This window comes from Saccoglossus kowalevskii, chromosome 12 (assembly GCF_978046115.1).
Source record: "Saccoglossus kowalevskii chromosome 12, keSacKowa6.1, whole genome shotgun sequence".
Lineage (NCBI taxonomy): Eukaryota > Metazoa > Hemichordata > Enteropneusta > Harrimaniidae > Saccoglossus > Saccoglossus kowalevskii.
The window spans coordinates 37,614,446-37,641,300 of record NC_140652.1 but is presented as its reverse complement, the minus strand read 5'-3'; the positions used below and the strand labels follow the sequence as shown (position 1 = coordinate 37,641,300).

Genomic DNA, 26,855 nt, shown 5'->3' with positions numbered 1-26,855 from the left:
AAAAAAGTTAAATTTGTGAAAATGCTGATATATAAATTAAAATATAAGGGCGTATATCGAGTAAGTACTCCACAGCTTTGCTTTTATTTACTATCTTTAGCAACATAGATTTCCCTCCTTCCTGCAGCCTTTTCTGTAGTCATTTTTTGGCTTTATGCTTCCCCTCCCCTCCTTAGGTCTATTAAATGCAAATGCTCAAAATTATGGCAAACCATGATATTTTCAATGCACATATAATACATTTTATAATCATGTCAGAGCCAAAACTTTGTTTTCTTTGTTTTTTTAGGGGGGTCAGCATGTTTTAAGTTTTAAAATATAATGTTTGGGGTGGGGGGGGGGGTCACCCACTTTTTTTTATTTGATAGGGGGTGGGTCAACTGAGATTTACAGCTGGCAAAATGGAATCTGCCGACCCCCCCTAGGCCGAAGTAACTGACCAATCCCTAATAAACTAAAACAAAATACTGCAACAAAGTTTCATTATCCAAAACAAAAGTCATGACACCCTGGTTCACTCCCTTATCATTTCAGGTACAGTCAACACAATGGTAAGTCAACATCCTACAATGAATACAAATTCTGCTCATCATATTTTATTTCCCAGATTGAATAAGCAACAAAATAGACTTTTTTTCTTTATAATTCAGAACAGACAATTGGTCTATAACTGTTCAACAAGGCAACTTTTCCTGCAAGCTGTACAATCATCATCTAATCAAAATAATCTTCTATATCAATAGTTGGATTAAGTAAATCCTCTCCATACATGCTAAGATCCATCTGATTAAGGATTAGGTTTTCAAATGTTTCTTCCAAATCCGTATCTCCAACGAGAATAGCTCCGTACATTCTACCTTTGTGTAGTATAACTTTGACATATTCCACTCCTACAAAAATGTAACAGATTGAGTCAGTTACCCAGAATGCATTGCGCTATTTTGAATTGCAAATCATGCCAAGAGTCTGTGGGCAGATAGGTATCTTGCCAGCTAATTGTGGCAAGCTACAGAACAAATTACATTACATTTTGGTTCAAATCAAATTTGTTATTAGTCCCCGTTCCGACGCAGTCCGAAAACAGGGACTTGTGTTTTGACCTCCGTATCTTAGAAATGCCTGGACCAATCACAATCAAACTTCACTTCACATATACATAATACATGATATTATACATATGCTCATCAATTTGTTTCACGATCTGATTCCAAATGGCGACCACTTTTGTGCTAAAAATCATCAAAATCAAGCATTTTTCAGCTGTTCACAAATGGATTTTGTTCAAAATTGGTATATACGTATATCTTAAATTCAATAACTAACTGGGACTGTGCCATGCATGGCTTGTTTCTCCTAACATGCAAAAGATGAAAAGTGAGATACAGTTTACACAGTTCCATCTAAACATGATTGTTTGTTTTCACAAATTTCCTTGAATTCTGTTCATGTCTATATGCAACTGAGTGTATCCAGTATATTCACTGGCAATTGTGGTTTGTATGCACAATGTATAATACAACAATTGCATTTCCCAATAATTATATTTTTTGTTGCTTTAATTAAATACTAGTCCTTGTTGGAATTAGGGGAAATGTTATTCATGCCAAATATAAGCATAAGTTCAGGCTCATGTACAGAGATATAATAGTATGGTCAAAAAGCAAGATTGCAGGCAGTCAACCATCATTTACCTAACTGTGAAACCATCTTGGATTGAATCCACTAGGCACATGCAAAAAATGAACAAATTTGGTTTGAAATACAACTGGGTGGATGGATGAACAGAAACCGAATTATAAGGAATGTACAGTATTCACTAATTGGCGATTTAAGACAATCGTGTTACAGATATTCTAGAATTGTCATGGTTATATGTCACTGTGTATTCCTAAAGTAACAGAAAACCAGAATATGCAACAAATTGAGTTAATTAAGCTATTTGATAGGCTGTAACTCCATGGTATAAATAATTTAAATCGCAGTCACCTGATCTTTACGAAACATAAACCACTTACATGTTGCACTGTACATAAATTATATGCCATGATTCAATTGTCACCGGTTTTCCTCACTTAGGGATCTGACCTATCAGTTAAATCATGTACTAAACTCAGAGAATTACACATACCTTTCGTAACTCTGAGTAACATTTCATAATCTTTGCCGAGTCCCTGACCATTGTATTTACCAAGTAGTACAACCTGTAATTCAATGTTACCAATTACAATATAAATATTTATAGGCTGTGAGGGCAGTCACAACTGGTACCATGGATGGTCAGTTTGTAGTGGTCAGTGACATCCAATGAGTGGTCAGGCCATAGTTTTGTAGTGGTCACAGACATCCCATGGATGCTCAGGTCACAGTGTTGTAGTGGTCAGTGGCATCCCATGGATGGTCAGGTCATAGTTTTGTAGTGGTCAGTGACATCCCATGGATGGTCAGGTCTTAGTGCTGTAGTGGTCAATGACATCCCGTGGATGCTCAGGTCTTAGTGCTGTAGTGGTCAATGACATCCCATCGATGTGTCAGGTCTGATGTTGTAGTGTACAGTAATATCCCATGAATGGTCAGATCACAGTGTTGTCGTGGTCAGTGACATCCCATGGATGTGTCAGGTCATAATGTCGTAGTGGTCAGTAACATCCCATGGATGTGTCAGGTCATAGTGTTGTAGTGGTCAGTGGCATCCCATGGATGGTCAGGTCATAGTTTTGTAGTGGTCAGTGACATCCCATGGATGGTCAGGTCTTAGTGCTGTAGTGGTCAATGACATCCCGTGGATGCTCAGGTCTTAGTGCTGTAGTGGTCAATGACATCCCATCGATGTGTCAGGTCTGATGTTGTAGTGTACAGTAATATCCCATGAATGGTCAGATCACAGTGTTGTAGTGGTTAGTGACATCTCATGGATGTGTCAGGTCATAATGTTGTAGTGGTCAGTGACATCCCATGGATGTGTCCAGTCATAATGTTGTAGTGGTCAATGACATCCCATGGATGTTCAGGTCCTAGTGTTGTCGTGGTCAGTGACATCCCATGGATGTGTCAGGTCATAATGTCGTAGTGGTCAGTAACATCCCATGGATGTGTCAGGCCATAGTTTTGTAGTGGTCACTGACATCCCATGGAGTTTCATATCATAGTTTTGTAGTGGTCAGTGACATCCCGTGGATGGTCAGATCATAGTGTTGTTGTGACCAGTAACATCCCATCGATGTGTCAGGTCATAATGTTGTAGTGGTCAGTGACATCCCATCGATGTGTCAGGTCTGATGTTGTAGTGTACAGTAACATCCCATGAATGGTCAGATCACAGTGTTGTAGTGGTTAGTGATATCTCATGGATGTGTCAGGTCATAATGTTGTAGTGGTCAATGACATCCCATGGATGTTCAGGTCCTAGTGTTGTCGTGGTCAGTGACATCCCATGGATGTGTCAGGTCATAATGTCGTAGTGGTCAGTAACATCCCATGGATGTGTCAGGTCATAGTGTTGTAGTGGTCAATGACATCCCATGGATGTGTCAGGTTCTAGTGTTGTAATGGTCAGTGACATCCCATGGATGGTCAGGTGATAGTGCTGTAGTGGTCAGTAACATCCCATGAGTGGTCAGGTCATAGTGTTGTAGTGGTCAGTAATATCCCATGGATGCTCAGGTCTCAGTGCTGTAGTGGTCAGTGACATCCCATAGATTGTCAGATCATAGTGTTGTAGTGGTCAGTGACATTCCATGGATGCTCTGGTTAGTGTTGTAGTACAATTCCACAATGAATAGAACAATAAAAGAATACTTTCCAAGTAAATGTTGACAAAGCATGTCAATCAAAAACTGTCCGCTATAGAAAGTAAGCATCAAGCTTAGGATAATGTGCTTGAAAGAAAGAGTAATTTAACTTACTTTATATCCAAAGAATTTAGTAACATGTGCAAAGAGCTCAAAGCAAAAGTCCTGATGTATTTCTTCTTTTTGTTCATCAGCAATCATACATTTTGCTGCATATGCACCCATCTGACGAGCCTGACACCATAAACGCATCTGGAAAAGTTTATGTAGTAATTTTAATTTATATAACGCTTCATATCGAAATGCAATAACATTGGTGAAATGGATAGAGGTCCAAAGCTAGACACTAAGCATAGTCCTATGGCCTGAAACAAGTAAAACTTACTTTCAGTGAATAGTAACACACAAACAATAGTAAATATAAAGACAACATTCATTATGGAAAAATGAATTTAAAGCTTCAATCTCTAATGTCTTATTCTGTGGTGTGATTAGCAAATCTACCGTCACATGGAAGGTATGTAGTAATAGGTACATCATCTATGTGTATGTGTACATTACCTGGAACCAGTGGGTTGCAAATTCCCATGATGCAGTGCAAACATCACCAGCAGCATAGACATATGGTAAGTTGGTTCTCATGTGGTCATCTACCACAATCCCACCATCATCAGACAACATGAACTGAATAATTAGTAACAAATAGGTATTTAAATCATACACCATATATATATATATATATATATACATACATACACCTTGATATCAAACAACAATGTATCACTGTTGGCACAATACAATTTGCATGATGTCTTGGTTTAAATAAGGGATCAATATAAAATTCATTTGCCCTCTTTTCAAAGCATATATAATTGAAAAATGTGGAGTTACTGGTAAAATTATCTTGATAGAATCAATGTACACTACCGGTAGTACTTTGTATGCTTGTACGGTTCCTAGCTATAGTGTACCTTCTAAGCCATTCTGACTTATACATGCCATGGTCCCTAGCTATAGTGTGCCTTCTAAGCCATTCTGACTTATACATGCCATGGTCCCTAGCTATAGTGTGCCTTCTAAGCCATTCTGACTTGTACATGCCATGGTTCCTAACCATAGTGTGCCTTCTAAGCCATTCTGACTTGTACATGCCATGGTTCCTAGCTATAGTGTGCCTTCTAAGCCATTCTGACTTAAACACACCATGGTTCCTAGCCATAGTGTGCCTTCTAAGCCATTCTGACTTGTACATGCCATGGTTCCTAACCATAGTGTGCCTTCTAAGCCATTCTGCCTTGTACATGCCATGGTTCCTAGCTATAGTGTGCCTTCTAAGCCATTCTGACTTAAACATGCCATGGTCCCTAGCTATAGTGTGCCTTCTAAGCCATTCTGACTTAAACATGCCATGGTTCCTAACCATAGTGTGCCTTCTAAGCCATTCTGACTTGTACATGCCATGGTTCCTAACCATAGTGTGCCTTCTAAGCCATTCTGACTTATACATGCCATGGTTCCTAACCATAGTGTGCCTTCTAAGCCATTCTGACTTGTACATGCCATGGTCCCTAGCTATAGTGTGCCTTCTAAGCCATTCTCACTGATACGTGCCATGGTTCCTAGCTATAGTGTGCCTTCTAAGCCATTCTGACTTGTACATGCCATGGTTCCTAGCTATAGTGTGCCTTCTAAGCCATTCTGACTTGTACATGCCATGGTTCCTAGCTATAGTGTGCCTTCTAAGCCATTCTGATTTGTACATGCCATGGTTCCTAGCCATAATGTGCCTTCTAAGCCATTCTGACTGATACGTGCCATGGTTCCTAGCTATAGTGTGTCTTCTAAGCCATTCTGACTGATACATGCCATGGTTCCTAGCCATAGTGTGCCTTCTAAGCCATTCTGACTTACACGTGCCATGGTTCCTAACCATAGCGTGCCTTCTAAGCCATTCTGACTTGTACATGCCATGGTTCCTAGCCATAGTGTGCCTTCTAAGCCATTCTGACTTATACATGCCATGGTCCTGAGCTATAATGTGCCTTCTAAGCCATTCTGACTTAAACATGCCATGGTTCCTAGCCATAGTGTGCCTTCTAAGCCATTCTGACTTGTACATGCCATGGTCCCTAGCTATAGTGTGCCTTCTAAGCCATTCTGACTTATACATGCCATGGTCCCTAGCCATAGTGTGCCTTCTAAGCCATTCTGACTTATACATGCCATGGTCCCTAGCTATAGTGTGCCTTCTAAGCCATTCTGACTTAAACATGCCATGGTCCCTAGCTATAGTGTGCCTTCTAAGCCATTCTGACTGATTCATGCCATGGTTCCTAGCCATAGTGTGCCTTCTAAGCCATTCTGACTTATACATGCCATGGTTCCTAACCATAGTGTGCCTTCTAAGCCATTCTGACTTGTACATGCCATGGTCCCTAGCTATAGTGTGCCTTCTAAGCCATTCTCACTGATACGTGCCATGGTTCCTAGCTATAGTGTGCCTTCTAAGCCATTCTGACTTGTACATGCCATGGTTCCTAGCTATAGTGTGCCTTCTAAGCCATTCTGACTTGTACATGCCATGGTTCCTAGCTATAGTGTGCCTTCTAAGCCATTCTGATTTGTACATGCCATGGTTCCTAGTCATAGTGTGCCTTCTAAGCCATTCTGACTGATACGTGCCATGGTTCCTAGCTATAGTGTGCCTTCTAAGCCATTCTGACTGATACATGCCATGGTTCCTAGCCATAGTGTGCCTTCTAAGCCATTCTGACTTACACGTGCCATGGTTCCTAACCATAGCGTGCCTTCTAAGCCATTCTGACTTATACATGCCATGGTTCCTAGCCATAGTGTGCCTTGTAAGCCATTCTGACTGATACATGCCATGGTTCCTAGCCATAGCGTGCCTTCTAAGCCATTCTGACTTATACATGCCATGGTCCTGAGCTATAATGTGCCTTCTAAGCCATTCTGACTTAAACATGCCATGGTTCCTAGCCATAGTGTGCCTTCTAAGCCATTCTGACTTGTACATGCCATGGTTCCTAGCTATAGTGTGCCTTCTAAGCCATTCTGACTTATACATGCCATGGTCCCTAGCTATAGTGTGCCTTCTAAGCCATTCTGACTTATACATGCCATGGTCCCTAGCCATAGTGTGCCTTCTAAGCCATTCTGACTTATACATGCCATGGTCCCTAGCTATAGTGTGCCTTCTAAGCCATTCTGACTTAAACATGCCATGGTCCCTAGCTATAGTGTGCCTTCTAAGCCATTCTGACTGATTCATGCCATGGTTCCTAGCCATAGTGTGCCTTCTAAGCCATTCTGACTTATTCATGCCATGGTTCATAGCTATAGTGTGCCTTCTAAGCCATTCTGACTTATTCATGCCATGGTTCATAGCTATAGTGTGCCTTCTAAGCCATTCTGACTTATTCATGTCATGGTCCATAGCTATAGTGTGCCTTCTAAGCCATTCCGACTTATACATGCCATGGTTCCTAGCTATAGTGTGCCTTCTAAGCCATTCTGACTTATACATGCCATGGTTCATAGCTATAGTGTGCCTTCTAAGCCATTCTGACTTATTCATGCCATGGTTCATAGCTATAGTGTGCCTTCTAAGCCATTCTGACTTATTCATGTCATGGTCCATAGCTATAGTGTGCCTTCTAAGCCATTCCGACTTATTCATGCCATGGTTCATAGCTATAGTGTGCCTTCTAAGCCATTCCGACTTATACATGCCATGGTTCCTAGCTATAGTGTGCCTGCCTTCTAAGCCATTATGACTTATACATGCCATGGTTCATAGCTATAGTGTGCCTTCTAAGCCATTCTGACTTATTCATGCCATGGTTCAAAGCTATAGTGTGCCTTCTAAGCCATTCTGACTTATTCATGTCATGGTCCATAGCTATAGTGTGCCTTCTAAGCCATTCCGACTTATTCATGCCATGGTTCATAGCTATAGTGTGCCTTCTAAGCCATTCTGACTTATTCATGCCATGGTTCATAGCTATAGTGTGCCTTCTAAGCCATTCTGACTTATTCATGCCATGGTTCATAGCTATAGTGTGCCTTCTAAGCCATTCTGACTTATTCATGTCATGGTCCATAGCTATAGTGTGCCTTCTAAGCCATTCCGACTTATACATGCCATGGTTCCTAGCTATAGTGTGCCTTCTAAGCCATTCTGACTTGTACATGCCATGGTTCATAGCTATAGTGTGCCTTCTAAGCCATTCTGACTTGTACATGCCATGGTTCCTAGCTATAGTGTGCCTTCTAAGCCATTCTGACTTATTCATGCCATGGTCCCTAGCTATAGTGTGCCTTCTAAGCCATTCTGACTTGTACATGCCATGGTTCTGAACTATAGTGTGCCTTCTAAGCCATTCTGACTTATACATGCCATGGTTCTGAACTATAGTGTGCCTTCTAAGCCATTCCGACTTATACATGCCATGGTTCTGAACTATAGTGTGCCTTCTAAGCCATTCTGACTTATTCATGCCATGGTCCCTAGCTATAGTGTGCCTTCTAAGCCATTCTGACTTATTCATACCATGGTCCCTAGCTATAGTGTGCCTTCTAAGCCATTCTGACTTGTACATGCCATGGTTCTGAACTATAGTGTGCCTTCTAAGCCATTCCGACTTATACATGCCATGGTTCTGAACTATAGTGTGCCTTCTAAGCCATTCTGACTTATTCATGCCATGGTCCCTAGCTATAGTGTGCCTTCTAAGCCATTCTGACTTATACATGCCATGGTTCTGAACTATATTGTGCCTTCTAAGCCATTCCGACTTATACATGCCATGGTTCTGAACTATAGTGTGCCTTCTAAGCCATTCTGACTTATTCATGCCATGGTCCCTAGCTATAGTGTGCCTTCTAAGCCATTCTGACTTGTACATGCCATGGTTTTGAACTATAGTGTGCCTTCTAAGCCATTCCGACTTAAACATGCCATGGTTCTGAACTATAGTGTGCCTTCTAAGCCATTCTGACTTATTCATGCCATGGTCCCTAGCTATAGTGTGCCTTCTAAGCCATTTTGACTTGTACATGCCATGGTTCTGAACTATAGTGTGCCTTCTAAGCCATTCCGACTTATACATGCCATGGTTCTGAACTATAGTGTGCCTTCTAAGCCATTCTGACTTATTCATGCCATGGTCCCTAGCTATAGTGTGCCTTCTAAGCCATTCTGACTTGTACATGCCATGGTTGTGAACTATAGTGTGCCTTCTAAGCCATTCCGACTTATACATGTCATGGTTCATAGCTATAGTGTGCCTTCTAAGCCATTCTGACTTATTCATGTCATGGTCCATAGCTATAGTGTGCCTTCTAAGCCATTCTGACTTATTCATGTCATGGTCCATAGCTATAGTGTGCCTTCTAAGCCATTCCGACATATACATGCCATGGTTCTGAACTATAGTGTGCCTTCTAAGCCATTCTGACTTATTCATGCCATGGTCCCTAGCTATAGTGTGCCTTCTAAGCCATTCTGACTTGTACATGCCATGGTTCTGAACTATAGTGTGCCTTCTAAGCCATTCCGACTTATACATGCCATGGTTCTGAACTATAGTGTGCCTTCTAAGCCATTCTGACTTATTCATGCCATGGTCCCTAGCTATAGTGTGCCTTCTAAGCCATTCTGACTTGTACATGCCATGGTTCTGAACTATAGTGTGCCTTCTAAGCCATTCCGACTTATACATGCCATGGTTCTGAACTATAGTGTGCCTTCTAAGCCATTCTGACTTATTCATGCCATGGTCCCTAGCTATCGTGTGCCTTCTAAGCCAATCTGACTTGTACATGCCATGGTTCCTAGCTATAGTGTGCCTTCTAAGCCATTCTGACTTACACGTGCCATGGTTCCTAACCATAGCGTGCCTTCTAAGCCATTCTGACTTATACATGCCATGGTTCCTAGCCATAGTGTGCCTTGTAAGCCATTCTGACTGATACATGCCATGGTTCCTAGCCATAGCGTGCCTTCTAAGCCATTCTGACTTATACATGCCATGGTCCTGAGCTATAATGTGCCTTCTAAGCCATTCTGACTTAAACATGCCATGGTTCCTAGCCATAGTGTGCCTTCTAAGCCATTCTGACTTGTACATGCCATGGTTCCTAGCTATAGTGTGCCTTCTAAGCCATTCTGACTTATACATGCCATGGTCCCTAGCTATAGTGTGCCTTCTAAGCCATTCTGACTTATACATGCCATGGTCCCTAGCCATAGTGTGCCTTCTAAGCCATTCTGACTTATACATGCCATGGTCCCTAGCTATAGTGTGCCTTCTAAGCCATTCTGACTTAAACATGCCATGGTCCCTAGCTATAGTGTGCCTTCTAAGCCATTCTGACTGATTCATGCCATGGTTCCTAGCCATAGTGTGCCTTCTAAGCCATTCTGACTTATTCATGCCATGGTTCATAGCTATAGTGTGCCTTCTAAGCCATTCTGACTTATTCATGCCATGGTTCATAGCTATAGTGTGCCTTCTAAGCCATTCTGACTTATTCATGTCATGGTCCATAGCTATAGTGTGCCTTCTAAGCCATTCCGACTTATACATGCCATGGTTCCTAGCTATAGTGTGCCTTCTAAGCCATTCTGACTTATACATGCCATGGTTCATAGCTATAGTGTGCCTTCTAAGCCATTCTGACTTATTCATGCCATGGTTCATAGCTATAGTGTGCCTTCTAAGCCATTCTGACTTATTCATGTCATGGTCCATAGCTATAGTGTGCCTTCTAAGCCATTCCGACTTATTCATGCCATGGTTCATAGCTATAGTGTGCCTTCTAAGCCATTCTGACTTATTCATGCCATGGTTCATAGCTATAGTGTGCCTTCTAAGCCATTCTGACTTATTCATGCCATGGTTCATAGCTATAGTGTGCCTTCTAAGCCATTCTGACTTATTCATGTCATGGTCCATAGCTATAGTGTGCCTTCTAAGCCATTCCGACTTATACATGCCATGGTTCCTAGCTATAGTGTGCCTTCTAAGCCATTCTGACTTGTACATGCCATGGTTCATAGCTATAGTGTGCCTTCTAAGCCATTCTGACTTGTACATGCCATGGTTCCTAGCTATAGTGTGCCTTCTAAGCCATTCTGACTTATTCATGCCATGGTCCCTAGCTATAGTGTGCCTTCTAAGCCATTCTGACTTGTACATGCCATGGTTCTGAACTATAGTGTGCCTTCTAAGCCATTCTGACTTATACATGCCATGGTTCTGAACTATAGTGTGCCTTCTAAGCCATTCCGACTTATACATGCCATGGTTCTGAACTATAGTGTGCCTTCTAAGCCATTCTGACTTATTCATGCCATGGTCCCTAGCTATAGTGTGCCTTCTAAGCCATTCTGACTTATTCATACCATGGTCCCTAGCTATAGTGTGCCTTCTAAGCCATTCTGACTTGTACATGCCATGGTTCTGAACTATAGTGTGCCTTCTAAGCCATTCCGACTTATACATGCCATGGTTCTGAACTATAGTGTGCCTTCTAAGCCATTCTGACTTATTCATGCCATGGTCCCTAGCTATAGTGTGCCTTCTAAGCCATTCTGACTTATACATGCCATGGTTCTGAACTATATTGTGCCTTCTAAGCCATTCCGACTTATACATGCCATGGTTCTGAACTATAGTGTGCCTTCTAAGCCATTCTGACTTATTCATGCCATGGTCCCTAGCTATAGTGTGCCTTCTAAGCCATTCTGACTTGTACATGCCATGGTTTTGAACTATAGTGTGCCTTCTAAGCCATTCCGACTTAAACATGCCATGGTTCTGAACTATAGTGTGCCTTCTAAGCCATTCTGACTTATTCATGCCATGGTCCCTAGCTATAGTGTGCCTTCTAAGCCATTTTGACTTGTACATGCCATGGTTCTGAACTATAGTGTGCCTTCTAAGCCATTCCGACTTATACATGCCATGGTTCTGAACTATAGTGTGCCTTCTAAGCCATTCTGACTTATTCATGCCATGGTCCCTAGCTATAGTGTGCCTTCTAAGCCATTCTGACTTGTACATGCCATGGTTGTGAACTATAGTGTGCCTTCTAAGCCATTCCGACTTATACATGTCATGGTTCATAGCTATAGTGTGCCTTCTAAGCCATTCTGACTTATACATGCCATGGTCCCTAGCTATAGTGTGCCTTCTAAGCCATTCTGACTTAAACATGCCATGGTCCCTAGCTATAGTGTGCCTTCTAAGCCATTCTGACTGATTCATGCCATGGTTCCTAGCCATAGTGTGCCTTCTAAGCCATTCTGACTTATTCATGCCATGGTTCATAGCTATAGTGTGCCTTCTAAGCCATTCTGACTTATTCATGCCATGGTTCATAGCTATAGTGTGCCTTCTAAGCCATTCTGACTTATTCATGTCATGGTCCATAGCTATAGTGTGCCTTCTAAGCCATTCTGACTTATTCATGCCATGGTCCCTAGCTATAGTGTGCCTTCTAAGCCATTCCGACTTATACATGCCATGGTTCTGAACTATAGTGTGCCTTCTAAGCCATTCTGACTTATTCATGCCATGGTCCCTAGCTATAGTGTGCCTTCTAAGCCATTCTGACTTATTCATACCATGGTCCCTAGCTATAGTGTGCCTTCTAAGCCATTCTGACTTGTACATGCCATGGTTCTGAACTATAGTGTGCCTTCTAAGCCATTCCGACTTATACATGCCATGGTTCTGAACTATAGTGTGCCTTCTAAGCCATTCTGACTTATTCATGCCATGGTCCCTAGCTATAGTGAGCCTTCTAAGCCATTCTGACTTATACATGCCATGGTTCTGAACTATATTGTGCCTTCTAAGCCATTCCGACTTATACATGCCATGGTTCTGAACTATAGTGTGCCTTCTAAGCCATTCTGACTTATTCATGCCATGGTCCCTAGCTATAGTGTGCCTTCTAAGCCATTCTGACTTGTACATGCCATGGTTTTGAACTATAGTGTGCCTTCTAAGCCATTCCGACTTAAACATGCCATGGTTCTGAACTATAGTGTGCCTTCTAAGCCATTCTGACTTATTCATGCCATGGTCCCTAGCTATAGTGTGCCTTCTAAGCCATTTTGACTTGTACATGCCATGGTTCTGAACTATAGTGTGCCTTCTAAGCCATTCCGACTTATACATGCCATGGTTCTGAACTATAGTGTGCCTTCTAAGCCATTCTGACTTATTCATGCCATGGTCCCTAGCTATAGTGTGCCTTCTAAGCCATTCTGACTTGTACATGCCATGGTTGTGAACTATAGTGTGCCTTCTAAGCCATTCCGACTTATACATGTCATGGTTCATAGCTATAGTGTGCCTTCTAAGCCATTCTGACTTATTCATGTCATGGTCCATAGCTATAGTGTGCCTTCTAAGCCATTCTGACTTATTCATGTCATGGTCCATAGCTATAGTGTGCCTTCTAAGCCATTCCGACATATACATGCCATGGTTCTGAACTATAGTGTGCCTTCTAAGCCATTCTGACTTATTCATGCCATGGTCCCTAGCTATAGTGTGCCTTCTAAGCCATTCTGACTTGTACATGCCATGGTTCTGAACTATAGTGTGCCTTCTAAGCCATTCCGACTTATACATGCCATGGTTCTGAACTATAGTGTGCCTTCTAAGCCATTCTGACTTATTCATGCCATGGTCCCTAGCTATAGTGTGCCTTCTAAGCCATTCTGACTTGTACATGCCATGGTTCTGAACTATAGTGTGCCTTCTAAGCCATTCCGACTTATACATGCCATGGTTCTGAACTATAGTGTGCCTTCTAAGCCATTCTGACTTATTCATGCCATGGTCCCTAGCTATAGTGTGCCTTCTAAGCCAATCTGACTTGTACATGCCATGGTTCCTAGCTATAGTGTGCCTTCTAAGCCATTCTGACTTGTACATGCCATGGTTCCTAGCCATAGTGTGCCTTCTAAGCCATTCTGACTTATACGTGCCATGGTTCATAGCTATAGTGTGCCTTCTAAGCCATTCTGACTGATACGTGCCATGGTTCCTAGCCATAGTGTGCCTTCTAAGCCATTCTGACTGATACGTGCCATGGTTCCTAACCATAGTGTGCCTTCTAAGCCATTCTGACTTGTACATGCCATGGTTCTGAACTATAGTGTGCCTTCTAAGCCATTCCGACTTATACATGCCATGGTTCTGAACTATAGTGTGCCTTCTAAGCCATTCTGACTTATTCATGCCATGGTCCCTAGCTATAGTGTGCCTTCTAAGCCATTCTGACTTATTCATACCATGGTCCCTAGCTATAGTGTGCCTTCTAAGCCATTCTGACTTGTACATGCCATGGTTCTGAACTATAGTGTGCCTTCTAAGCCATTCCGACTTATACATGCCATGGTTCTGAACTATAGTGTGCCTTCTAAGCCATTCTGACTTATTCATGCCATGGTCCCTAGCTATAGTGTGCCTTCTAAGCCATTCTGACTTATACATGCCATGGTTCTGAACTATATTGTGCCTTCTAAGCCATTCCGACTTATACATGCCATGGTTCTGAACTATAGTGTGCCTTCTAAGCCATTCTGACTTATTCATGCCATGGTCCCTAGCTATAGTGTGCCTTCTAAGCCATTCTGACTTGTACATGCCATGGTTTTGAACTATAGTGTGCCTTCTAAGCCATTCCGACTTAAACATGCCATGGTTCTGAACTATAGTGTGCCTTCTAAGCCATTCTGACTTATTCATGCCATGGTCCCTAGCTATAGTGTGCCTTCTAAGCCATTTTGACTTGTACATGCCATGGTTCTGAACTATAGTGTGCCTTCTAAGCCATTCCGACTTATACATGCCATGGTTCTGAACTATAGTGTGCCTTCTAAGCCATTCTGACTTATTCATGCCATGGTCCCTAGCTATAGTGTGCCTTCTAAGCCATTCTGACTTGTACATGCCATGGTTGTGAACTATAGTGTGCCTTCTAAGCCATTCCGACTTATACATGTCATGGTTCATAGCTATAGTGTGCCTTCTAAGCCATTCTGACTTATACATGCCATGGTCCCTAGCTATAGTGTGCCTTCTAAGCCATTCTGACTTAAACATGCCATGGTCCCTAGCTATAGTGTGCCTTCTAAGCCATTCTGACTGATTCATGCCATGGTTCCTAGCCATAGTGTGCCTTCTAAGCCATTCTGACTTATTCATGCCATGGTTCATAGCTATAGTGTGCCTTCTAAGCCATTCTGACTTATTCATGCCATGGTTCATAGCTATAGTGTGCCTTCTAAGCCATTCTGACTTATTCATGTCATGGTCCATAGCTATAGTGTGCCTTCTAAGCCATTCTGACTTATTCATGCCATGGTCCCTAGCTATAGTGTGCCTTCTAAGCCATTCCGACTTATACATGCCATGGTTCTGAACTATAGTGTGCCTTCTAAGCCATTCTGACTTATTCATGCCATGGTCCCTAGCTATAGTGTGCCTTCTAAGCCATGCTGACTTATTCATACCATGGTCCCTAGCTATAGTGTGCCTTCTAAGCCATTCTGACTTGTACATGCCATGGTTCTGAACTATAGTGTGCCTTCTAAGCCATTCCGACTTATACATGCCATGGTTCTGAACTATAGTGTGCCTTCTAAGCCATTCTGACTTATTCATGCCATGGTCCCTAGCTATAGTGTGCCTTCTAAGCCATTCTGACTTATACATGCCATGGTTCTGAACTATATTGTGCCTTCTAAGCCATTCCGACTTATACATGCCATGGTTCTGAACTATAGTGTGCCTTCTAAGCCATTCTGACTTATTCATGCCATGGTCCCTAGCTATAGTGTGCCTTCTAAGCCATTCTGACTTGTACATGCCATGGTTTTGAACTATAGTGTGCCTTCTAAGCCATTCCGACTTAAACATGCCATGGTTCTGAACTATAGTGTGCCTTCTAAGCCATTCTGACTTATTCATGCCATGGTCCCTAGCTATAGTGTGCCTTCTAAGCCATTTTGACTTGTACATGCCATGGTTCTGAACTATAGTGTGCCTTCTAAGCCATTCCGACTTATACATGCCATGGTTCTGAACTATAGTGTGCCTTCTAAGCCATTCTGACTTATTCATGCCATGGTCCCTAGCTATAGTGTGCCTTCTAAGCCATTCTGACTTGTACATGCCATGGTTGTGAACTATAGTGTGCCTTCTAAGCCATTCCGACTTATACATGTCATGGTTCATAGCTATAGTGTGCCTTCTAAGCCATTCTGACTTATTCATGTCATGGTCCATAGCTATAGTGTGCCTTCTAAGCCATTCTGACTTATTCATGTCATGGTCCATAGCTATAGTGTGCCTTCTAAGCCATTCCGACATATACATGCCATGGTTCTGAACTATAGTGTGCCTTCTAAGCCATTCTGACTTATTCATGCCATGGTCCCTAGCTATAGTGTGCCTTCTAAGCCATTCTGACTTGTACATGCCATGGTTCTGAACTATAGTGTGCCTTCTAAGCCATTCTGACTTAAACATGCCATGGTTCTGAACTATAGTGTGCCTTCTAAGCCATTCTGACTTATACATGCCATGGTTCCTAGCTATAGTGTGCCTTCTAAGTCATTCTGACTTGTACATGCCATGGTTCTGAACTATAGTGTGCCTTCTAAGCCATTCTGACTTAAACATGCCATGGTTCATAGCTATAGTGTGCCTTCTAAGCCATTCTGACTTATTCATGCCATGGTCCCTAGCTATAGTGTGCCTTCTAAGCCATTCTGACTTAAACATGCCATGGTTCCTAGCCATAGTGTGCCTTCTAAGCCATTCTGACTTAAACATGCCATGGTTCATAGCTATAGTGTGCCTTCTAAGCCATTCTGACTTAAACATGCCATGGTTCCTAGCCATAGTGTGCCTTCTAAGCCATTCTGACTTAAACATGCCATGGTTCCTAGCTATAGTGTGCCTTCTAAGCCATTCTGACTTATTCATGCCATGGTTCATAGCTATAGTGTGCCTTCTAAGCCATTCTGACTTATACATGCCATGGTCCCTAGCTATAGTGTGCCTTCTAAGCCATTCTGACTTATACATGCCATGGTTCCTAGCTATAGTGTGCCTTCTAAGCCATTCTGACTTGTACATGCCATGGTTCCTAACCATAGTGTGCCTTCTAAGCCATTCTGACTTATTCATGCCATGGTTCATAGCTATAGTGTGCCTTCTAAGCTATTCTGACTTATACATGCCATGGTCCCTAGCTATAGTGTGCCTTCTAAGCCATTCTGACTTGTACATGCCATGGTTCCTAACCATAGTGTGCCTTCTAAGCCATTCTGACTTATTCATGCCATGGTTCATAGCTATAGTGTGCCTTCTAAGCCATTCTGACTTATTCATGCCATGGTTCATAGCTATAGTGTGCCTTCTAAGCCATTCTGACTTATACATGTCATGGTTCATAGCTATAGTGTGCCTTCTAAGCCATTCCGACTTATACATGTCATGGTTCATAGCTATAGTGTGCCTTCTAAGCCATTCTGACTTATACATGCCATGGTCCCTAGCTATAGTGTGCCTTCTAAGCCATTCTGACTTGTACATGCCATGGTTCCTAACCATAGTGTGCCTTCTAAGCCATTCTGACTTATTCATGCCATGGTTCATAGCTATAGTGTGCCTTCTAAGCCATTCTGACTTATTCATGCCATGGTTCATAGCTATAGTGTGCCTTCTAAGCCATTCCGACTTATACATGTCATGGTTCCTAGCCATAGTGTGCCTTCTAAGCCATTCTGACTTATTCATGCCATGGTTCATAGCTATAGTGTGCCTTCTAAGCCATTCTGACTTATACATGTCATGGTTCATAGCTATAGTGTGCCTTCTAAGCCATTCTGACTGATACGTGCCATGGTTCTGAACTATAGTGTGCCTTCTAAGCCATTCTGACTTATTCATGTCATGGTTCATAGCTATAGTGTGCCTTCTAAGCCATTCTGACTGATACGTGCCATGGTTCTGAACTATAGTGTGCCTTCTAAGCCATTCTGACTTATTCATGCCATGGTTCATAGCTATAGTGTGCTTTCTAAGCCATTCTGACTGATACATGCCATGGTTCTGAACTATAGTGTGCCTTCTAAGCCATTCTGACTTATTCATGCCATGGTCCCTAGCTATAGTGTGCCTTCTAAGCCATTCTGACTTATTCATGCCATGGTTCCTAGCCATAGTGTGCCTTCTAAGCCATTCTGACTTATACATGCCATGGTCCCTAGCTATAGTGTGCCTTCTAAGCCATTCTGACTTATACATGCCATGGTCCCTAGCCATAGTGTGCCTTCTAAGCCATTCTGACTTATACATGTCATGGTCCATAGCTATAGTGTGCCTTCTAAGCCATTCTGACGTATACATGTCATGGTCCATAGCTATAGTGTGCCTTCTAAGCCATTCTGACTTATACATGCCATGGTCCCTAGCTATAGTGTGCCTTCTAAGCCATTCTGACTTATACATGCCATGGTTCATAGCTATAGTGTGCCTTCTAAGCCATTCTGACTGATACATGCCATGGTTCCTAGCTATAGTGTGCCTTCTAAGCCATTCTGACTTATACATGCCATGGTCCCTAGCTATAGTGTGCCTTCTAAGCCATTCTGACTGATACATGCCATGGTTCCTAGCTATAGTGTGCCTTCTAAGCCATTCTGACTGATACGTGCCATGGTCCCTAGCTAGAGTGTGCCTTCTAAGCCATTCTGACTGATACGTGCCATGGTTCCTAGCTATAGTGTGCCTTCTAAGCCATTCTGACTGATACATGCCATGGTCCCTAGCTATAGTGTGCCTTCTAAGCCATTCTGACTGATACATGCCATGGTTCCTAGCTATAGTGTGCCTTCTAAGCCATTCTGACTTATACATGCCATGGTTCCTAGCTATAGTGTGCCTTCTAAGCCATTCTGACTTATACATGCCATGGTCCCTTGCTATAGTGTGCCTTCTAAGCCATTCTGACTTGTACATGCCATGGTTCCTAGCTATAGTGTGCCTTCTAAGCCATTCTGACTTGTACATGCCATGGTTCCTAGCTATAGTGTGCCTTCTAAGCCATTCTGACTTATACATGCCATGGTTCCTAGCTATAGTGTGCCTTCTAAGCCATTCTGACTTATACATGTTTTGACATGTCATTGGCAGAATCAAAAAACATATTTCATAAAAAAATTACTTTCTCTAAAACAAGGTTTGGTAACATCAACACATGAGGCATGAATTCATTTATTTAATTGCATAGAGATTACAGTTTAGTTTTCTAAAATCACTAACCAAAGTCGAGGAGAACACACTAATATCATACTCTCTCCCATGCTTAATTTTCAATAAGAAGTCAAAAATATTCTTTTTTTACCAAAAAATTACAGACATATTTCCTAAAATTATTGAATCAAAGTTATCATCATGAAATAAACAAATTTGAGCAAGGTCGAATCTAAGTGCTTTCATATGAAATATTAAAAGCAATTGGGCAAGCTGTCCAAAATAGTTTTTTTGTCAAAAATAACAACACTGTTTAAATGAATTGTCATTTTTTATTATATATTCTAGGGTTACCATGGCTTCTGTTATTAGATGACATAAAATGTAAACTAAATACCAGAATAAAGTGATATAAACAATGTACATGTACTCATAAATTCAAATCACCCTATACGCATCTATCTGTATGATGACTTGACTCAGATAGACGGGCCCTGGATATATACAGATCCTGGCTAGATGTATCCTGGCTAAACTGTCCCTGGACAGATAGACCCTGGATAAATGGACCCTGGCTAGACAGACCTGGCTAGATGGATCTTGGCTATCCAAGGTCCAGGGTCTGATTAAAACCAAGTGTGATTTCAATTGGTATATTAGTCCTATATTCAGTCATAATATATTTTTATACCAAATTTGAAATTAACAACTGTTTTTTTTTTCAAATTTTGAGTCAGTAGATTTGCTTATTTTGCTTATTTTCAACAGCTGGCACTCATTGGAAATGACCATCGGTAATCATTGATGTACATGAATTTCATACAATACCTTGATTTCTTCCTGGAATAATTGCACATTTGGGATAACACCAGTTGCACTGACCACAAAATCACAACCATACAGTTTACCATTGGTCAGTAAAATATACACCGGCCATTTATCTAGTGCATGAAAACAGAAAGTCACCATCAATTGAGATACAGTAAGGATGATTGTATAGCATCTTGCATTACTTCACATTCATCTCACATTGTTGTATTTATGATTACATTGACATCACAACATTAATATATTGTTGTATTAGGATGACATAACATTTGCATTGGAGTTGCATTTAGCATTTAGCACTTTCAATATTCAACTTATTTGTAAGGGAATGACCATTTATTATTCCTAGGGGGGATTCTCGGTGCTTTTTCAAACAAGCAGTCTGTCGGCTGAGATAGCTCCGCTGTTAGCAATGCACATTTCAATTGAAGAACTGAAGATATCATTAGAAAAGGAACAATATGTATAGTATCAAAGCAATTGGACTGTTTTCAACAAAAATATTCACCAAAATTAGAGAATTAAAGATATCATTACGAAATGAACAAATCTGAGAGAGGTCCACATGTAGTACCTATATATGTAATATCAAAGCAATCGGACTTCCGGTTTTCAACAAGAAGTCGAAAAATATAACTTTTTACTAAAAATGACAAAAATATTCACCAAAATTAGATAATTGAAGATATCATTACGAAATGAACAAATCTGAGAGAGGTCCACATGTAGTACCTATATATGTAATATCAAAGCAATCAGACTTCCGGTTTTCAACAAGAAGCCGAAAATATCACTTTTTACCAAAAATGACAAAAATATTTACCAAAATTAGAGAATTAAAGATATCATCACGAAATGAACAAATCTGTGAGAGGTCTACCCAAGGTACATATACACCAAGTATCAAAGCATTCAGGCTTGTAGTTGTCAAGAAGAAGTCGAAAAAGTAAAACATTGACACGGATGCCGACGGACAATCACTCATATGATAAGTTCCGCTCGACAAAGTCGACAACGGAGCTAAAAAATTGTGTCTCAATCTTTAAAAGAAAAATATAGTCACTGCCCCCCCCTGGAATATATGCTGACCCCCCTGTTTTGCCCCCCCCCCCCCAGGAATAATAAATGGTCATTCCCTAACTTTTGCTGAACAACGTACCTCACTTTAGTTTGAAAGCAATACAAATCTAATTCATAATCTCTAGCTAGTGCCAATAACAATGCATTAGAGAATGTGCAAATGATCAGTATAAGCACAATGCATTCTGGGAGTAACAATATCACATAATGCTATGTTAAGTTACTCATGCTGTGATATGTGTAAAATCAGCAATACTTGTTCCGATGACTTATTTCCAATACCTTGTACACTCTGTTTCCAATCTGGAATCTGATTCTGTGATGTATTTAATTCTATAAATTGTTGTGGTGTCAAAATCTTCTCAATTTCACATTCATACTCCACATGAACTTGGTGTGAACTCTGTGTAAACAAAATACCAGTTTATTAAAGGGAGACTGTGACCAGATCTAAGTTCACATTGAACAACATAAAACATAAGGTGACTACAATTATAATTACATATCTAATAATTACATATATTTAGTCACTAGTTTGGTATACACTGCCATATATAGATTATCTATTTTAGTAGCCATGACAACATACACTGTCACATGTAGGTTATCTATTTTGCTTGCCATGACAACACAAACTGCCATATAAATTATCTATTTTGGTAGCCATGACATTACACACTGCCACATATAGATTATCTATTTTGGTAGCCATGACAACACAAACTGCCATATAAATTATCTATTTTGGTAGCCATGACAACATACACTGCCATAGATTATCTATTTTGGTAGTCATGACAACATACACTGCCATATATAGATTATCTATTTTGGTAGCCATGACAACATACACTGCCACATATAGGTTATCTATTTTGCTTGCCATGACAACACACACTGCCACATATAGATTATCTATTTTGGTAGCCATGACAACACAAACTGCCATATAAATTATCTATTTTGGTAGCCATGACATTACACACTGCCACATATAGATTATCTATTTTGGTAGCCATGACAACACAAACTGCCATATAAATTATCTATTTTGGTAGCCATGACAACATACACTGCCATAGATTATCTATTTTGGTAGTCATGACAACATACACTGCCATATATAGATTATCTATTTTGGTAGCCATGACAACATACACTGCCACATATAGGTTATCTATTTTGCTTGCCATGACAACACACACTGCCACATATAGATTATCTATTTTGGTAGCCATGACAACACAAACTGCCATATAAATTATCTATTTTGGTAGCCATGACATTACACACTGCCACATATAGATTATATATTTTGGTAGCCATGACAACACAAACTGCCATATAAATTATCTATTTTGGTAGCCATGACAACATACACTGCCATGGATTATCTATTTTGGTAGTCATGACAACATACACTGCCATATATAGATTATCTATTTTGGTAGCCATGACAACATACACTGCCACATATAGGTTATCTATTTTGCTTGCCATGACAACACACACTGCCACATATAGATTATCTATTTTGGTAGCCATGACAACAAAAACTGCCACATATATTATCTACTTTGGTTGCCATGACAACATACACTGCCACATGTAGGTTATCTATTTTGCTTGTCATGACAACATACACTGCCACATATAGATGAAGCGATAATTAACTGAGATCAACTCAGCATAGTAATTGGTAATAGTACATAGTCCATTATAGATTAAACATGATTTGCATTTAGTACCTGTCTCAATCCTTTTAAATGCATGTCAACACTCCAGTCTGGTCCAAGAGCACTTCCCGGCGCAGAACCTATCCTTGTATTCTCTCTACCAGAAACACCAGCACCAGAACTTTCTGCCAAAACAAATATTCATCGCAGTTGTTTAAATTAGGAAATAAACTCTTCAAATGCCATATATTTGCCGCTCAGCATCACAAATCTCAATTCACTCACACTATCAGATATCCCATCCACTCACCCACACTATCAGATATCCCACCCACTCACCCACACTATCAGAAATCCCATCCACTCACCCACACTATCAGAAATCCCATCCACTCACCCACACTATCAGAAATCCCATCCACTCACCCACACTATCAGAAATCACATACACTCACCCACACTATCAGAAATCCCATCCACTCACCCACACTATCAGAAATCACATACACTCACCCACACTATCAGAAATCCCATCCACTCACCTACACTGTCAGAAATCCCATCCACTCACCCACACTATCAGAAATCCCATCCACTCACCCACACTATCAGAAATCACATACACTCACCCACACTGTCACATATCCCATCCACTCACCTACATTATCAGAAATCCCATCCACTCACCCACACTATCAGAAATCACATACACTCACCCACACTGTCACATATCCCATCCACTCACCTACATTATCAGAAATCACATCCACTCACCCACACTATCAGATATCCCATCCACTCACCCACACTATCAGATATCCCATCTACTCACCCCCACTATCAGAAATCCCATCCACTCACCCACACTATCAAAAATCCCATCCACTCACCCACACTATTAGAAATTCCATTCAATAACCTATAATATCAGAAATCCCATCCACTCACCCACACTATACTTAGTTCTCTTTGGTGGTACTGTACACTTAGGAGCACCGGATGTCAGATTAGGGAGAAAAAACTGAGCAGCTCCAGCATCAAAGAATGTACTACTGATGGATTTATCTTTGACTGCCCATATGACATCACACCCTTCAATCTCATAACTGAAAAGAATGAATTATTAGTCTGTGCTATTACAGCAACATAATATACAAACATACAAGGTCACTGACCACAGCAACACTATGACCTGGCCATCTATGGGATGTCACTGACCACTACAACACTATGACCTGACCATCCATTCGATGTCACTGACCACTACACCACTATGACCTGACCAACTATGGGATGTCACTGACCATTAAAACACTACGACCTGACCATCCATGGGATGTCACTGACCACTACAACACTATGACCTGACCATCCATTTGATGTCACTGACCACTACAGCACTATCACCTGACCATTTATGGGATGTCACTGACCATTAAAACACTACTACCTGACCATCCATGGGATGTCACTGACCACTACAACACTATGACCTGACCATCCATTCGATGTCACTGACCACTACAGCACTATGACCTGACCATCCATGGGATGTCACTGACCACTACAACACTGTGACCTGACCATCCATGGGATGTCACTGACCACTACAACACTATGACCTGACCATCCATAGGATCTCACTGACCACCACGACCTGACCATCCATGGAATGTTACTGACCACTACAATACTATGATCTGCCCATTCATGGAATGTCACTGACCACTACAACACTGTGACCTGACCATCCATGGGATATCATTGACCACTACAACACTATGACCCTGACCCTCCATTGGATTTCACTGACCACTACAAAACTATGAACTGACCATCAATGGGATGTCACTCACCACTACAACACTATGACCTGACCATCTGAGGGATGTCAATGACCACTACAACACTATGACCTGACCATCCAAGGGATGTTACTGACCACTACAATACTATGATCTGACCATCCATAGAATTTTACTGACAACTACAACACTATGACCTGACCATCCATGGGATGTCACTGACCACTACAGCACTATGACCTGACCATCCACGGGATGTCACTGACCACTACAACACTATGACCTGACCATCCATGGGATGTCACTGACCACCACAACACTATGACCTGACCATCCATGGGATGTCACTGACCACTTCAACCTGACCATCCATGGAATGTTACTAACCACTACAATACTATTACCTGATCATCCATGGGGTGTCACTGACCACTACAACACTGTGACCTGACGTTCCATGGGATGTCACTGACCACTACAACACTATGACCTGACCATTCATGGGATGTCACTGACCACTACGACACTATGACCTGACCATCCATGGGATGTCACTGACTACTACAACACTATGACCTGACCAACCATGGGATGTCACTGACCACTACAACACGATGACCTGACCATCCATGGAATGGCATTGACCGGTACAATACTATGACCTGACCATCCATGGGGAGTCACTGACCACTACAACACTATGACCTGACCATCCATGGGATGTCACTGACCTGACCATCCATGGGGTGTCACTGACCACTGCAACACTATGACCTGACCATCCATGGGATGTCACAGACCACTACAACACTATGACCTGACCATCCACGGGATGTCACTGACCACTACAAAACTATGACCTGACCATCCATGGGATGTTACAGTCCACTACAACACTATAACCTGACCATCCATGGAATGGCATTGACCACTACAACATTATAACGTGACCATCCATGGGATGTCACTAACCACTACAACACAATGACCTGACCATCCATGGGATGTCACTAACCACTACAATACTATGATCTGACCATCGATGGAATTTCACTGACAAATACAACACTATGACCTGACCATCCATGGGATGTCACTAACCACTACAGCACTATGACCTGACCATCTACGGGATGTCACTGACAACTACAAAACTATTACCTGACCATCCACTGGATGTCACTGACCACTACAACACTGTGACCTGACCATTCATGGCATATCACAGACCACTACAGCACTAAGACCTGACCATCCATGGGATGTCACTGACCACTACAAAACTATGACCTGACCATCCATACAATGTCATTGACAACTACAGCACTAAGACCTGACCATCCATGGGATGTCATTGACCACTACAGCACTAAGACCTGACCATCCACGGGATGCCACTGATCACTACAAAACTACGACCTGACCATCCACGGGATGTCACTGACCACTACAAAACTATGACCTGACCATCCATGGGATGCCACTGACCACTACAACACTGTGACATGACCATCCATGGGATGTCATTGACCACTACAACACTAAGACCTGACCATCCATAGGATGTCATTGACCACTACAGCACTAAGACCTGACCATCTATGGGATGTCATTGACCACTACAGCACTAAGACCTGACCATCCACGGGATGTCACTGACCACTACAAAACTATGACCTGACCATCCATGGGATGCCACTGACCACTACAACACTGTGACATGACCATCCATGGGATGTCATTGACCACAACAGCACTAAGATCTGACCATCCATGGGATGTCAATGATCACTACAGCACTAAGACCTAACCATCCACGGGATGTCACTGACCACTACAAAACTACGACCTGACCATCCATGGGATGTCACTGACCACTACAACACTGTGACATGACCATTCATGGGATTTCATTGACCACTACAGCACTAAGACCTGACCATCCATGGGATGTCATTGACCACTACAGCACTGAGACCTGACCATCCAGGGGATGTCCCTCACCACTACAAAACTACGACCTGACCATCCATGGGATGTCACTGACCACTACAACACTGTGACAAGACCATCCATGTGATGTCATTGACCACTACAGCACTAAGACCTGACCATCCATGGGATGTCATTGACCACTACAACGCTATGACCTGACCATGCATGGAATGTCACTGACCACTACAACACTGTGACATGACCATCCATGGGATGTCACTGACCTGACCATCCATGGGGTGTCACTGACGACTGCAACACTGTGACCTGACCATCCATGGGATGTCACAGACCACTACAACACTATGACCTGACCATCCACGGGATGTCACTGACTACTACAAAACTATGACCTGACCATCCATGGGATGT

At 41.7% G+C, this 26,855-nt stretch overlaps 1 protein-coding gene across 1 annotated transcript in view; it reads right to left on the bottom strand.

The window, feature by feature from the left end:
• Positions 1-580: 580 nt before the first annotated feature.
• Positions 581-26,855, bottom strand: part of LOC100371487 (tRNA ligase complex-associated NAD(P)H dehydrogenase PYROXD1-like) — a 135,791-nt gene continuing 109,516 nt past the window's right edge. Inside the window, exons 6-13 of the mRNA XM_085506646.1 lie at positions 23,632-23,789; positions 22,756-22,868; positions 21,290-21,410; positions 19,928-20,040; positions 4,350-4,472; positions 3,903-4,040; positions 2,129-2,201; positions 581-890 (exon numbers count right to left, since the gene is read on the bottom strand). Of these exons, the coding sequence (XP_085362772.1) occupies positions 715-890; positions 2,129-2,201; positions 3,903-4,040; positions 4,350-4,472; positions 19,928-20,040; positions 21,290-21,410; positions 22,756-22,868; positions 23,632-23,789 (1,015 nt within the window). The 3' untranslated portion in view covers positions 581-714. The remainder of the gene's footprint in view (positions 891-2,128; positions 2,202-3,902; positions 4,041-4,349; positions 4,473-19,927; positions 20,041-21,289; positions 21,411-22,755; positions 22,869-23,631; positions 23,790-26,855) is intronic.